We start from the raw sequence: 16,098 nt of genomic DNA on the forward strand, positions 1-16,098 counted from the left end.
TCCACCTGAGGACAGCTGGGCCTGTCTGCTGAGCTCTGAGCCCCTTAGGGCAGCCGCCAGGAGTGGCCCTGAGCCATCGACTTGTCTCCCTCTGCGGGGTGGGGGCAGCGGCGGGGGGTGGGGTGAGAGAGCCAGCCAGGGCCTGCCGCTGGAGCACGGCGCCCCCCGTTTCCAAGGCAGACTCTCTCCTCTGAGCTTCCCGCCCACTCTGGGCAGGAGTTCGCATGGCTCCATTTTCCAGGTGAGGACACTGAGGCCCCGGTTGGCCGCGGCAGACATGTGCAGGCTGGCCACTGGCCCCCGAGGCCGCCTCTCCGGCGGGGCGGGGCCGGGTTTGGAATTTCCTGCTGCTCCTCACCTTTGAGTGGTGCCCCCGGCCGGGCGGTGCCACCAGGGAGGTTTCTCTGCAGGTCCCACACCCGACCGCACCCGCTATCTTTGCTCCCGTGTGAGTCTGATGGCGGCAGGCGGTTAAAGCTCACGCCCCACTGTCTCCTTCCAGGTCCGGGGTCAATGGATCGCTTATCTGGCGAGATCTTATCTGCCTGGCCTTGCCGGATTCTGGAGCTGGCTCCTGGAGGTACCGGAGGCCCAGGTGGGCAATCACGGGGACCAGGCACTGACCCCGAGGGGGTGGGGCCTCCCACCTGGGGACCCGCCTCTGTCCCCTTCCCCCCCAGGCAGGGCCTCCCTACAGAGCCTTTCCCTCCTGCTGTTTGTCACCTGCCCTCTCTCCTGTGGCACCAGGATGTGTCAGGCAACGAGAGGGAGTCGGAAAAGAGCAGAGGCAGAGGAGGGAGGGAGGGGGTTCTTTGGGCCCAAGGGAGATGTTTCGGGCCCTGGTTGCATAAGCTGGCTCGGAGCATCCTGGCAGCCAAGGGAAAAGGGAAAGAAGTTGGGGGAAGGTGGAGGCCATGTGGGAGACTGGTCTGATGGACGGAGCCTAGAACATTCCCCAGAATTTGTGTCACAAATCCTTGCTGCTGTCTGCCAGCCTCCCCTGACCTGACTCTTCCTCTTCAGAAGGAGCGCCGCGGAGCAAATGTCCCGTTTCCCGCCAGAGTGTGTGAGGGCGAGCCTCCGTGCTTCCGTGCGGCCAACACTCGCCTACTGTGAGCCAGACCCGTGCCAGGTGCTGGGGAGATGGGGGTCCACCCCTGGGGACGGGCAGTCTGCCCTCAGCGACGCGATCCCCTCAGAGCGAGGCGACGGGGAACGAGTAACACCCAAAAACCCGTGAGGCGCCCTCCGACCTTTGACGCTGCGGCTTCCCGCGGCTGGAGGAGCACATCGGGAACCAGAAGACAACGGAAGGGCAGGGGCTGGGCCTGCACGGAGCCGGGGCTGTGAGCAGCTGGGGGCCGGGGCCGGGCGCCCAGACGGAGCGGGGAGGAGGGAGGCAGAGGGCAGGGGTCACGGGCGTCCAGCGTCACATTTGGGTTCTCCTGCTCTGTGCTCACGTTTCTTTTTCTCCCCAAACCTCAGGCCCCATGTGGGCTCACAGCCTTGGGTCAGGAGAGTCCTGGGAAAGAAAAGGGGCCAGGGGGTGGGTGGGGGGTGGCAAGGACAGGTCGGCCAACGCTCCCTACTCCCTGCCCTTGGGAGACCTCGGGGGTATGAGGGGCTGAGGTCTCGGAGGCTCCAGGGCTGGGGGGCCAGAGCTGGAGATCTCAGGGTGTATGAAAAATGACAAGGACCTGTCTCCAAGCAGAGCTGCATCGTCCCAAAATCCTGTGTCGCCCAACACGGTATTATGTGAAAACCCAGGTCCGGCGGGAAGAAGGAAACCTGTGGCTACAGAAGGTCGGATGGGAAAAGCAGATTATATTCTTCTTGTGGGAATTTCAATATCATAGGTGGTTTGCAACAACAACCCTACTTTTGCAAGGTCAGAGAAAGTGACTGCTCTCTCCAGAACTGCCCTCGCCCATTCACTGCCCAGCTCGTCACCACGGCCTCCAGGTCTCCCCTGACCCCCCCATTATCTCATACCCCCTCTCTGTGCCCCCAACTTCTCACCAGCTGCACAGACTTTCTTGCTGTCCCTCGAATATGGTGGGCTATTCTCTGCCTCAGGACCTTTGCTCTTGCTGTTCTGTCCACCTGGAATGTTTTCCTCCAGAGCTTTGGTATCAGTCCCTCTGCTTCCCAGTCCCCATGGCACTGCCTCAGGAGTGCCTTTCTACTACTTTGAGGCCATGTCCCACTCTATCTCCAGGACCCAGCACATAGTAAGACTCAACACATTTCCTTTGAACAAAGACACTCATCGTTACATTTTAAGGACCCAAAAGGAAATAAACTACAACCAGTTCCCAGACCACTGTCTGGCTGTCACCAGCCTCCTCCCAGTCTCCCCACACTGTGGCCAGCTGGGCTCTGAGGGACACCGACTATATTCGCTGATGAATCCGGCATGACCGAAGCTCTGGGGGAGTTGCATTCCAGGTGGACAGAACAGCAAGTGCAAAGGTCCCGGGGCAGAGAATAGCCTGCCGTATTTGAGGGACAGCAAGAAAGTCTGTGCAGCTGGTGAGGAGCTGGAGGCACAGAGAGGGGGTATGAGATAATGGGGGTACAGGGGTCAGAGTGCAGGGGGAGGGGGACCTGGAAGGCAACATTGATAAGCTGAGCAGGATCTGACTGCGGGAGCTGGGGCTCCAGGTCCCACAGGTCTCTCTGGAACATCAGACTGACCTCTGGGGGGCAGCATGGTGTCACGGGAAAAAGCCCGACGGGCTTCCGGTGACCTGGGTCTGGATCCAGGCCCTGCTGCTTCAGGAGCCCTTGACATAGGCTCAGTCGCTTCCGCTCCTCGGCTTCAGTGTTCCCTCCATAAAGTGGGGCTAAGAAGCTTCTGTGCTGGGCGGCTGTGTGCCCCGAGGCACTTTCGGACAGACTGGGGAGCCTCGAGGGCCCCTTTACTCCCCGGATACTGAAGTTAAACATCCAAACGTTACGGGAAATACAAGCAACAGTGTAAAAATAGGAGGAAACATGTCCAAAAGGAATGTTAAAAGTATTTCTCTCTGGTGGCTCTTGGCGGGCCCTGGCGGGAGGAGCAGGACAGGGCAGGGCAGGGCCATCTCACTAGCTAGAGCTCTTGGGGGGCTCCCGCACCTCCTCCCCTCCTTGGACAGCCAGGCCACCGCGGCGGGGACCGAGGCTGCCTCAGCTTCCCCACGAGGCCACCAGCTGCCTCTGGCCTGCCCCTCCCCCCTCACTCTGGGGAGCCTGGGCAGTGTGGGGCTGGAGACGGTGCTGGGATGCCCTGAGCACTGTGGGAACAGACCCAGGTGACCTCTGTCATCTACAGGACACGAGTGACTCCCCAGATGGGACCGCGTTAGTGTCCCATCACTGCTGTCACCGATGACCCCAAATTTGCCCGGCTCGGAACACGCGGTTTCTTCTCCAACAGCCCTGGAGGTCCGGGGTGTCGCTGGCTACAGAAAGGCACCTGCAGGGCCACAGTCCTGCCGAGGCTCCTGCTTCTCCTCCCCCGTGAAGCCCTGGGGCAGCAGCTGCCGACCCTTGTCCCTCTGTCCGGCCTGGCTCCGTGGTCTGGCCCTCACTCTGCCTCTCACACCCCTGCGCCTCTCGGCAGGACCCGTGGTGACACAGCCGCCCAGGGTGACCTCGTGTCTCACAGCCCTTGACTCAGCCACACCTGCAGTCACCCCGACCACAGAAGGCCGCACATTCACACGTCCTGAGCAGTGAGGGGCGGCCGCCTGGGGACGGGGGTGGGTCTGGTTTCCCGTCTAGCCGCAGACCCCGCCCACAGCTGGTGCGCGAGGGCCTGACGAGGACAATGGGCACCGACGGCACGCCAGGGGCCTTCCCCTCCGAGGACATGCGCAGTCAGGGGAGGCGGGTGCTGGGGTCCTGATCCCCCGGTCAGGGCAGGGTAGGGGGTGGGGGGACAGAGGCCCAGCAGGACCACAGGCCCGCGAACAGTCAGCAGGCCAGGACCTGCCCCGCGGTTTCTGTCCTCCCGCGTTTCCAGGGAAGAATCGTGGTCCCCATGCAGAGGGTCCCGCTACCTCTCGCTGTCCCCCAGGAGTCCCTGGATCCCCGAGGCCCCGGACCGTGGGGCGACCGGCTCAGGGGCAGGGTGACCCCCCTGATGCTGGTGTCGGGAGGGCCACCCCACCTTGGGAGATGGGAAGTGTGACAAGTAGGGCTGTGAGTCCAGCGGAAAGTTTGGGGCCCCAGTGTGGATTCTGGGGCGATTGGCAGAGCCACCAGGACAAGACGGTGTCTGAGAACAGGCCTGCCTCCCAGGGCGTTGGAGGGCGGAAGACAGACGTGTCCTCCTGCCCCCACCACGAGGCTCCTGGACCCTTGGGCCTCGCTCCGCAGGCCCCCAGCCTCCACGGCTATGCAGCACAGCTGCCGGACGGAAAGGGAAGAATTATGGACCGTGGGCCAGGCTCATACACCACCAGGGGACAGGCTCAGCGCTCCGCTCTGAGGACCCCAGGGCCCTGTCCCTGCCCCCACTCCCCAAAGGGCCAAAGCCCTGGGTTCCCACGATGTGGGCTGTGAGAGCCTACTGGACCCCTCCCAGACACCAGCTCTCCGTTCCTACGAGGGAAGCAGTAACCCCCTGAGGCTACCTCGGCCCCAGCAAAGGCCTTGGTGGACCGTCTCCCCCACTCACCCCAGACCGGGTCCCTGCTGCGAAACCCCAGGGCCCCGCTTCGGCTCCCGGCCCCCCAGCAGCCTCACCTGCAACCTGCCTCCAGGGCTTCCCCTTCCCGAGACCCCTCTGGTTTTGCCCCTTGCACCCCCCCACGGCTCACTCACAGGTGTGCATGTGCACACGCATGTGCACACACTCATGCTCCCGTGCACACAGGTGCATAAGTAACCTGCACACGAGCTCCTGAACACTCACTCACACCCGGGTGCACGCACAAGCACTCACGGATGTGCACACCGTTGCACACCCACACACACTAACTCACAGGCACACTCACTCCCCCCCACTCGTAATGCACGCAGTGCACTCGCACACGCATGCACACACAGACACACTCACGCATGCGTGCGCACACACAGTGGTCCTCCGGCCCTCGTAGGGCAGATCACGTGTTGTGACTCAGCTGCCCTGGGGGTCACCCCTCCCCACGGAGCCCTGGAACTGCCAGTGACTCCCGAGCTCCCCCTCAGGGGGGCGCAGGTGAGCACTCCCTTCTGGGGCACGCTCCCTCTCCCCGCGGTGAGTCCCTCCCGCAGTGACTCGTCCCGAGGGGGCCTCCACCCCCACCCTTCCCCGCCAGCTTCTGCGGACTCTCTTCCGTGCTCCACGCAGCAGCGACGAGGGGCGGCCCCTGGAGGGCCGGCTAGGACCACCCCGCGCCCCCAGTCGTGCCCGGTCTCCGCAGCAGCCCAGGTGCCGGGGATGCGGCGACGTGGGGGCGGCAGCGTTCACTCCACCGCCCAGAACGCCGCCCCCGACGCCTGGCCCACGGAGGGTGGTCTGCAGAATGCCCCGGAGGCTTTCACACCCTCGGCACTGGGAGGGAGGTGCCGGGGGTGCCGGGGAAGGTCCTGGCCCCCCAGCTCCTGGAAGGGCTGCCCATTCCGTGCCGCACCTGCAGAGGGCAGCCTGGGGCAGGGCGGCAGGGAGAGGCTCTGGCCAGGCTGGACCCTGGGTCCGGGCAGCTCTGAGCGAGGAGACAGCGTCCAAGGATTCGGGGGTCTGCTTCTGAGGCTCACAGCTCATCTCCAACATATGAGATGGGAATTCTGTGGGATCGGCTACCGAGACGTCACCCCCTCCCCAATTTGGATTTGGATTTGGCCGGGAAGGGGTGCGGGGATCCTGGGCGGTTCACAGACTCTCGGCTCCTCGGGAGCCCCAATGTACCACCCAGCTTTGTCAGAAGATGAATGTATTTGTCCTCAAGAAATAAAGCCGGGGTAGGGGTGCCTGAGGGGAAGGAGAGAGAGGCCGGACTCCGGCTGGGAAAGGGAGCAGCCAGATTCCAGGGAGGCCCTTGAGAGCTTGGAGAAGGGCTGGAGGCTGAGGGCTCTCGGGTGGGGCCAATGGGTGGCCTCTGGGGTCTGGTGGTCCCATCCTGTGGTCTTGCCGCAAGCCTTCCAGTGAGGGCAGCGGAGCCAGTGACCCCCAGCCCCACCCCCCCAGACAGGGCCTCCTCTGTCTCCAGGACCACAGGGGTCCCCGCGGCTTCCTGACCCTGGAATTCAGCCCCGGACAGGGCGGGACAGCGGATCCCAGGGAGGGATGTGCTTTGCTCCTGCGGGCCCAGGACACTAATGAGATTGGTGGGGTGGGGACAGAAAGGGACCCACCTCCCCTGAGATCTGCAGCAAGAACCGCGTGGACAAAGGCCTGGAGGCTGGATTCCAGGTGTGCCCGTGACTGGGGAATAGGTGGGTGTGGCAGGAAGTAGGTGTGGGCGACCCCACCCTGGCTTGAAAGTGAGCCTCAGACTTGAGCAATTCTTTCCAGTTAATGGGTGTGTGGAAAGCTAAATCTTCATTCGCAGGGGCTCCGTTTGGGCTACTAGCCCATCAGGAAGGTTCAAGTGATTCACATGTGCCCCACACCCCGCCAAGGTCAGTCTCAGGCCAGCTGGGGCTCAGGGCTTACTCCTGACCCCTCGAGGTTCCCAGAGCTGCGTGGCCTCCAGGCAGGGGTTGGTGGGGGGACCCTGAACAATGTGGCCCAGGGAAACTGCTCCAGGAACAGCATCCAAAGTTCGGGGGTGGGTGGCACTGAGGATGCTGGGAAAAGCCTGGGGGCAGCAGAGGGTAGAGTAGGGAATAGGGGACCCTGAACCCTGCTGGCCTATGTGCTGGAAGACAGAAAAAAACCCACAAATACCATAGCTCTTGGTGACTAGGACCCAGCTACCCTATCCCCATCCCAACACCCCAACCTCAGGGTGAGCAGAGTCAGGGACCAAAAAGGGTCTGTTCATGCTAAGAGGAGTTTTAGCCTCAGCAGGTGTTAGAGTCAAATTGTGTCCCCCAGCCCCCAGATTCACTGTTAAAGTCCTAGCAATCAGGACCCCAGAATGGGACCTTATTTGGAAAAGGGTTGGTTACAGATGTGGTTGGTTAAGAAGAGGTCGTATGGAGTCCTCATAACAAGGGGGGACAGAAGGACACACAGAGGGAGAACACCTGTAGGGTCTGCAGTGACATGGCCGTCAGCAGAGGCTGGAGACAGACCCTCTGGTGATCCTCGGGGAACAGAGCTCTGCTCTCACCTTGATACTACTCGTGTCTGGAACCGTGAGAGAACTTTCTGTTGTTTAAGCCACTTGGTTTATGTGCTTTGCTCCTGCGGGCCCAGGACACTCATGAGATTGGTGGGGTGGGGACAGAAAGGGACCCACCTCCCCTGAGATCTGCAGCAAGATGGAGCACCCCTTCCTGCCTGAACACAGTCTGGTGGCTGCCCCACCCACCCCAAACATCCCACAGCCCTCTCTCCACAACCAAGGACTTCCCTGGGGCATCATTCCCCGGGCCTGTGAAATGTCCAGGGCGGCCATGAATGGTGCCTCGATGGATGGATGGATGGATGGATGGATGAGTGGATGGTTTGATGGGTGGGTGGGTGGATGGATGGATGGATGGATGGATGGATGAACTGGTGGGTGGGTGGATGGATGGATGGAAGGATGGATGAACTGGTGGGTGGGTGGATGGATGGATGGATGGATGATGGATGGATGCGTGGATAGATGGGTGGATGGATGGTTGGATGAATGGATTGTTCTATGGATGGGTTGATGGATGGTTGGGTGGGTGAGTGGATAGGTGGATGGATGGGTGAATGGACAGATGAATGGATGAATGATGGGTGAGGGGATGGATGGGTGGTTGGATGGATGGTTGGATGAGTGGATGGTTCGATGGATGGGTGGGTGGATGATGGGTGAGGGGATGGATGGATGGATGGTGGATGGATGGATGGATGGATGGATGGTGGATGGATGGATGGATGGATGGATGGTGGATGGATGGATGGACAGATGGATGGATGGATGGATGGATGGTGGATGGATGGATGGATGGATGGTGGATGGATGGATGGACAGATGGATGGATGGATGGATGGTGGATGGATGGATGGATGGTGGATGGATGGATGGATGGATGGTGGATGGATGGATGGACAGATGGATGGATGGATGGATGGATGGATGGTGGATGGATGGATGGATGGATGGTTGGATGGATGGACAGATGGATGGATGGATGGATGGATGGTGGATGGATGGATGGATGGATGGTGGATGGGTGGGTAGATAGATGGATAGGTGGGTGGATGTGAGGAGGCTCCGAGTTCTCCAGATCTGCATGCCCCTTGCTGAGTTACTACCTTCCACTGGCTCCCTGTGCCCCCAGGCCCTGTCCTTGTTTTGGACTAAGACTGAGAGACCTTCACTTCTACCTGGGGCCTCCACCCTGCCAGGAACACTGTCAAGTCCGTGTCCTTGGCATATCCGGTACTGCCTCTGCCCCTGTGGACTGCAAGCCTCTCAAGGAGGCAAGTGCTTCAACCCAGGACAGTCTGGGGAATCTCCTGCTGGGCCAGAGGGTCCTGGGGCCCCAGGGAAAGCCCCAGCAGCCAGCTTCTGTTGAGTTGCTGCTGTGTTCTGGCCCTGGCTTGGGGCTTGCCGTGCGTGATGGGCAGGATTCTCCCAACAACATGAACATGTAGGAACTATTACCATGCCCATTTTACAGAAAAGAAAACTGAGGCCTGGGTTACACAATGATGGGCAGAGTCAAAACCCAAGTCCAGAGAATCTGGCCCTAGAGCTTACGACCTCCCCCTCTCTGCTGCTCTACCATTAGAGAACCAGATGGCTCGATGCTGGGGGGGGGCTCTTGAAGGTCGTGTAGGAGTGTGCAGGGTAGGGGGATGGAGTGCACAGGACATGGTACACAGTAGGAGTAGCATAGGGTGGTGAAGCTGAGCATGGCCTGGCTGAGTCACGGTGGGGGGCTCTGAGGGGCCGGATGGAACCCTGTGGGGGACGAGGGAGGGGCGTGGGAGAACCCACGTGGCCGTTAAGGGGAAGAATGCGGGGGAAGAGTGGGGACTTGCCCTGAGCCCCAGCAGGGGGCAGTACTGCCCTTGGCTCCGGGGATGGAGCTGGGAGAAGGAAGGACCCCCCAGCAGGATTTGAATCCGATCACGGGTTCCCGGGACAGTACAAGCCCCTGATCAACATGGGGTGTGCTGGATTCGGGGACCCCACAGGCTGCTGGTGCTCTTCGCTTCTTGCTGTCCCCTTTCCCTCCCAGGGCCCCAGCTTCAGACCTCTCCTCTTCTCCAGCATACTTCCTCCAGGGGCCTCAGGGTTCCTGCGACTTTAAACACATCTGCACATTCGTGAACCCCAGAGGGCATTTCCCCCTGACTTTCCCGCAGCCCCTGCCCTTCCCGCCACCCCTTCGTGGACCGCGTGTGGGCAGCCGTGGTGTGGGGACGGTGGGGATATACACATCTCAGCCCTGACCGCAGGCCTCACGATTCTGCACCCCACCCCTGCCACCTCTGTTCCTCCCAGGCTCCGAGGTTGTTCTCCTCAACACCCGCAGAGGCGCTTCCCGACTCTGAGACCCTGGGGTGGGTGCTGCCCCATCATCATGCTCAGCTCACACGGCCCCGCCTCACGATGCCTCTCCCAGGTCCCTGTCACATGGCCCCTCGGCTTTTCCTGCCTCGTGTACCACACCTCCTGGTTCAGAGCCCCTCCCATTCTCTGAGCCCCGCATCGGGCAGGGTCTACCCTAGACACTGGTTCCACAACATGCATCACAGGGCCCGGGACACACTAGGTGTGCCATAAAACCCTGATGGATAAAAGCGCATGTATGTGTGTGTGGGTGGGTGTTTGGATGGATGACGGATGGATGATGGATGGGTAGATGTGTAGGTGGAAGAGAAGCTGCACGGCCTAGGCTCTCCCCTCCGGGTCACCTCACCTGGCAGGACACTGGAGGTGCAAAGTCACAGTTGTTAATTCAGGAGGCACTGTTAGCTGAGCGCTCCTGTTGGCCAGAGGTACCCCAGACTGGCACAGGCTACTGGATTTGTGCGATGGCATTCCGGCAATTGCCATGCCGATTGCCAGGTGAGATTTTTTACTACTCATTCCCTGGCTTGGAAATGTGGAAAATCAGACCACATGGTCCCCGAGCCTGGGGGACTGCAGCCTCCCGCACCACAGAGGGCACCCCGCTCACCCCCAGGTGTCCTGGGCCGTCTGCTCTGGACACTGCCGGAAGACAGAGCCTTGCCTTACTGGCCCGCGTTGCTGGGACAGATTTCTGAGCTCAGCTCCGACAGGGATCAGATTTATGGCCGGGTTTATTTAAAGGAGGAAGCAGCAATAAAGCGCGGCACCCAGGGAGTGAGGAGTGAGAGCCCCGCAGGAGACAGTGAGCAGGTACTGACAGATGGGACTCGTTATTTAAAGTTACCCCACGGACGGAGCGGATGGCGGGCCGGGCCAGACGCCCCTTGGAGGAGATGAAGAGTCCATTTCCTTCCTCTAGATAAACATGCCAGCAGCCAGATCCTTCCGTGATGATAAACGGTTTCCTCCAGCCACCAGTGCGGGGTCACGCCTCTCGCTGGCCGGAACCAGTGGCCCATCCGAAGCCACGGGCAGGACGGCCCCGGGCGGGCGCTCCCACGCCGGGACACAGCGGCTGCGGAAGTAAGGAGCTCCGGGTCGGGCTGGGTCCTGGAAGGAAGGGACCCGGGCCGGGAGGGGGTGGGGACCGCCCCACGCCCCAGGAACACGGGCTGGCATTGGGTGAAGTCTGAGTTCCCCATCTGGTGCGAAGATGGTCTCCCCACATCATACGAGCATCTCTGGCCAGCCCGGGGCTGGTGCAGGAGGAAATGGGTCTGGCGGATCCACCCCGACTTCCAAACATGGTCCAAACGAGGTTATTTATAAAAGGCCAGTTGCTGGCTCGTGTACCTGGTGGGGCTGGAGGAGAGGAGGGGGCGGAACCCGTGCTTGTGGCCGCAGGGGTCCATGTGCTGCTTCCAGCCTCCGGAGCATCTGCAATGAGTCTGTGGTTTCCTGCTCCGGAGGCTCACCTGGGGGTGGGCAGACGCCGGCTTGAGGGCCCGGGACTTACGGCAGCCCCCCCACACCCCAGGCCCGAGTCCTACCTGTGTGCCCTCCCCTCCCCGCCGGGAGCTGCCTCCTGACTTCCCTCAGCCCCCAGGGCAGCCCGTGCTCTGCAGTGAGGAAGGGGTCGGGCTGTGGGAAGCCACGGGAGGCAGGGAGCACAGACACCCGCTACCTTGGGACGACCCCTGCAAGAAGCCAGGCTCAGGAGGCCACGGAGCAAGACTAGGGAAATTTGTAGAGACAGAACGCAGACCCATGGTGGCCGGAATTTAGGGCTGGGGGTGGGGAGGGGAAGTTAATGCTTAACGGGGGCAGAGTTTCCTTCTGGGGTGATGAGAACATTTTAGAATTTGGCCCACGGGCGGCGCTTAGCCGTGGAAATGTACCAGGTGCACCTGAATTTTCTCCTCAACACGGTTCCTGTCACGCCGCGTGAATTTCACGTCCACCTTTTTAAAAGGGCATGTGGGGACCAGCAGGGCCTCCGGGAGGGACCCGCACGGGGGCACCTGCTCCTCGGGCTCTGCTGGCGGGAGAGAGGGGCTCCCCAGGGCAGCCCCAACCGTCTGCACTGCAGGCCCCACCGCATCGGGGCGACGGGACGGAATAACCGGACCTCGGGAGTCCTCGGGCCCCTTCCCTCAACCGGAGTCCACACACACACACAGTGGCCGAAAGCCGGTGGCCAGGCCCAGTGCCGTGCACGCCACGCCCCCAGGGTGGTGACCGGCGGCCTTGGTCCTGGGTGAGGTTTCTGACCGGGGTCCGTGTGTTACTCTCCCTACCAGATGGCCAGCGACCGGAGGCAGGGGGCTTTCTGGCTCACCCGACTCTCCCCTGCAGCCAGGCTTCCCGGAGTCCAGGCAGTGGTGGCGCCTCGCGAGAGCACCTGCTGAAAATTCAGAACCTCGATGTTCTTGCCCAGCATTCGACATCTGGGCTACGAAGACGGGGCCTGGAGGTCTGCATGTTCGCGAGTGCCTCTCCTGAGCTGAACGCACAGCCGGTTTTGAGAACGTTCTGCCTTCTGGCCCCGTGGCCAGGGTTGGAAAGGGACGTGGAGGGGATGAGGCGTTTGCTCTGGCTGGTTGTGCAAGCAGCCTGCCACCTTAAGGAGACCCGTTGGAGGACTGCTTTCACGCTCTTCACACCCAGCGGGACCCCCAACCCTTCCCCGACAGGAAATGGCCCTCCTGGAGATCCGGGGTTTCAAAAAAAAATGCTCTTTTAAAAATGTGTCCTTTTTTTTTTTTTTTTAAAGTATGAAAAGAATGTTTGGAGCCTCCCTACAAAGGAATAAGAAGATTAAGGGATTTAGAGGAGACCTCGGGGACAGACACAGCAGTCCGGGAAAGTAAAATCTCTTGCTCACAGAGAGCCAACAGACAGCCAAGGAGTGGGGAGCCCTGTGAGGTCTGAGCTTACCCTGGCAGCCTCATTTGGGGATTTCAAAGTCGGCTCTCATGGGATGGTGATGACAGCAAAGACAGGACAGGCCGCCCCGGGCCCGCCGCACCCTCTCCTTGCTGCCCGCCGCAGCGGGAAACAAAGCGGTGAGATGGGCCGTCCGTCCAGCTCTGGCCTCTCTCTTCTGGATGCACAGCCGATCTGCACACCCGTCTTACTTGCACTTAGTGTGGCCGTGGCCTGAGCATGGAAACGCCCCAGGCCTGGCCGTCAGCAACTCTGCGGGGGCATCTGGAGGAAGATTCTGAAGCTCCAAGAGGACCACAAGCCAGAAGGAGGCTGGGTCTCCGAATGAACTCCTGGAGTAGACTCTGCCCGCAGTTCCTGCTGCTGACCTGCACTGAACTGGAAATAAACCTTTAATGTGCGAAGCCATGAACGTTTGGGTCATGAATGGCAACAGTCATCTCACGGCTCTGAGCTGATGGTCATGGCCACAGTCAGCCAAGTTCTCATCTGGGGAAACAAAGCCCCTCGTTGTCGGGGGCAGGTGCACCTCAATGGTCCAAGGTCACCGTCCAGGACCCAAGGAGGTGAGCCCCAGAGCCCCCAACTCTGACCCCTCATTGAGGAGAAGTCGAGATTCAGAAACATGGGAGGAACACCCCAGGTTGCCGGCTGGTAATTCTGGGGAGCAGGGACTTGAACCACCGTCTTGGCCTCCAGAGCCCGTGCTCCGTGACCACTTCGCAATCCTGGGGAACTGGAGGCGCAGCCGTGAGCGTCCCGGCTCCGTGCAGCCCTCGGGGGCCGGCCTCCGTCTTCCCCGGCCTGGGGTCTCTTGGGGACGACCCCACTCGCACACAGCTGGGTCGCCCCTGAGTCCGTGGCTGGCCAGTGCGGTGGGGTTTGCTGTCAGACCTGCCCCCCCAGGGTCACACCTCTGCCCTGTCCAGATGCACCTCAGGCTCCCCGGCTGCGGCCGGCTTGCTCAAGGGGGGCATGTGTTGGATGGAGAGTCAGGAGCGGGGATCCGGCCCCTGGAGGGACTCTGTTCACCCAGTCCCTGCCTCTCCCGCTGGCCACCGCCGGGCCTTCCTCTATGTGGCAGCGGCACCCACCCCATCCCTACCTCACAGCCCTTCTGCCCGGAACTTTCTTCCCAGCTTCCTCCAGACGCCCCCCGCCGGCCTCTGCTCTGTCACTTCCGAGAGGCCTCCCTCCGACATCATTTTGCCACCCTCAGAGCGGTGGTGGGATTGGGGTTTTGGACAGAAAGAGAAGACCCTACTGACCTCCCCAGGCCCCCGGCAGGTCCGGTCCTCACGTCGAGCAGAAACAAGGCAGTCAGCACCCAGACTCCAGAGCCTCCTGCGTCCCGCGGAGGCGGGCAGACCTTCCCTGCACAGGCTCATGTCCCTGGGAGCCCGTCCTTGCCCCCCAGCACCTGGGGAAGTGTCTCTTCTTCTGGGGGAGTGTCCCCACGGCCTCCCTGTCATCCGCCTCCCCCCAGGCACGCTCGCCCTCCGCTCTCGCCCCAGCCTGCCTCTGTGGGTCCCTTGCGCCCGCAGCTCCACAGGGCGGCCTCCTTCCCAGCCACCCGGTCCGGACGTACGTGTGAGCCCGCGGAGATGCTACCCTGGCAGCCTCTCCTTCGGGACCTTTCCTGCTCTTCGCCACTCTGCCTCCCCCATCACACCCTGCTGCAGGCCTCCTGTTTACGTGTGGACAGGACTCTGAGGGGGGTCGGAGTGGATTGAAGGGCGGTGACCCCCCAAAGAACAGTCCTCATCCTAAGCCCCGTAACCTGCGGGTAAGGCCTTATGGGGGAAAAGGTCTTTGCAGGTATGACTCACCTAAGAACAGAGAGCTGACTCCTCCTGGATGTTTGGGGGGACGGTGTTAAATCCAAAGACTGTGTCCTTACAAGGGAAAGGAGGGGGGCCGAGGACGGGCCATGTGACCACGGAGACAGAGGCTGGGGGGGGGTACTCCTGGGGCCCCAGAGGCTGGAAGAGGCAGGAAGGACCCCTGGCGGTCTTGTTGGAACCTTGAACACATCTTGATCTCAGACCCTGGCCCCCGGGCTGGGAGGGAGGCAGCTCGTGTGGCTGTGAGCCCCCGTCTGTGCCCCTTTGTGGCAGCCACCCCAGGACACGTTGAGGAAGCTGTGCCCACTCTTCCAGAATGTTGGCCCAGCAGCTCCCTCCCTGCGGGGTTGAGTACGGGGCGAGGGCTGAGCCAGCGGCATCGGCGGGACCCCCAAAGCAGACCAGACCCGACGGAAGGGAGTCTCCAGGGCAGTGGAGTAAGGCTACCCCGTGGCCGGAAGGGGCGAGAAAGGCACAGGCGCCTGTGTGATGGCGTCAGCTCATGCAGGGGGAGAAGGAGCAGCGTTGAAGGGGAAGAGGGCGCGACCCGTCTGCCGTCTGTCTGGCCTCAGGGAGGAGCGGTCCCCGAGCCGCCTCGAGGTGTGAGCAGAGCTCAGGTGCCGGCACCTCTGGAACGCCTGGCAGCTTGCTTCCCGAGAGCCAGCAAGGCACAGAGTCTCTGACTTGCCGGGTGGGGTGGGGTGGGGGCCTTGGGCCTCTTTTACAGTTCGCCTGATTAGGTCAGGCCCACGCTGGCTGACTCCTGGATGAACCCAAAGTCGACAGATTAGGGATTTTAATGATATCTGCGAAGTCCCTCTGCCTTTGCCCTATCCCACTCCGCACTCACAGCCGTGATGTCACATCCCGTCTGCCACTTCTGTTGGCTACAAGTAGGCCCTGGGACTCGCCCAGGCTCAAAGGATCAGCAGAATGTGACTCAGTGGGGCCTCATCTCTCCCTGTCACCCGAGAGGGTGTCCACCACATAAACATTGCTTTTTTTTTTTCTTTTTTGGCAAAGCTCATTAAAAAACAAAAAACAAAAAACAAAAAACCTGTAACCTTGGGAATGCCATGCTCGGGGCCCCTCCGGGACCCTGGAAGCACCTGGCTAGAGCGGGACTCTGAAATCCAACTCATGTTAGCCTCACGGGATATCTGCGCTTGATGATGTCAGGGAGGGGACATTCGACAGGCGGAGGTCGAAGCCAGGAGTTGGGAAACAAAGTCCTTTCTCAGTGAGACCCCAGGAAGCCGGTTCCGGGGCCCGTCTCCCTGCCGGCTCCCAGGGCAGCTACTGCCCTGAGCTGTTCATTCTAGGACCCGGCACTTGGAAAGAGTCCAGGGCATGACTCCTGTGTGTGTGTGAGAACCCCCGGGACACCCGGCTCCTGGGGGGCCCTCGCCTCTCCAAATCGTGCTGGTTTCTGGGTCTGGCTGATCATACACTGTGAGCCCCTCGCCCAGATGCCCAGCAGCCGCCTCAAGACAGACCCCAGCTACATGCAGTTGGGTCAGGACGACAGAGTAGACAGAGGCATGGCAGGGAGATGGGGCTGGCCCAGAAGCATGTGGGAAGGGCCCTGGGGCAGAGGGGTCCCCGGGTTAGGAACTGCGCCCCCTGGTTCGGAGAGGGGCTGAGTCGCGCACGGGGCGTTTTGTTTGCAT

The 16,098-nt window shown here is 61.4% G+C and overlaps 1 protein-coding gene across 1 annotated transcript; it reads left to right on the forward strand.

Moving 5' to 3' along the window:
• Positions 1 to 10,200: 10,200 nt before the first annotated feature.
• Positions 10,201 to 14,588, forward strand: LOC116600119 (leucine-rich repeat extensin-like protein 5). Its single transcript, XM_032360210.1, is given in 6 exon segments — positions 10,201 to 10,448; positions 10,558 to 10,721; positions 12,412 to 13,483; positions 13,485 to 13,808; positions 13,811 to 14,216; positions 14,219 to 14,588. Coding segments are annotated over 4 exon segments (1,341 nt in total). The 5' UTR covers positions 10,201 to 10,448; positions 10,558 to 10,721; positions 12,412 to 13,117; the 3' UTR covers positions 14,464 to 14,588.
• The last annotated feature ends 1,510 nt before the right edge of the window (positions 14,589 to 16,098 follow it).

This window comes from Mustela erminea, chromosome 9 (assembly GCF_009829155.1).
Source record: "Mustela erminea isolate mMusErm1 chromosome 9, mMusErm1.Pri, whole genome shotgun sequence".
NCBI lineage: Eukaryota > Metazoa > Chordata > Mammalia > Carnivora > Mustelidae > Mustela > Mustela erminea.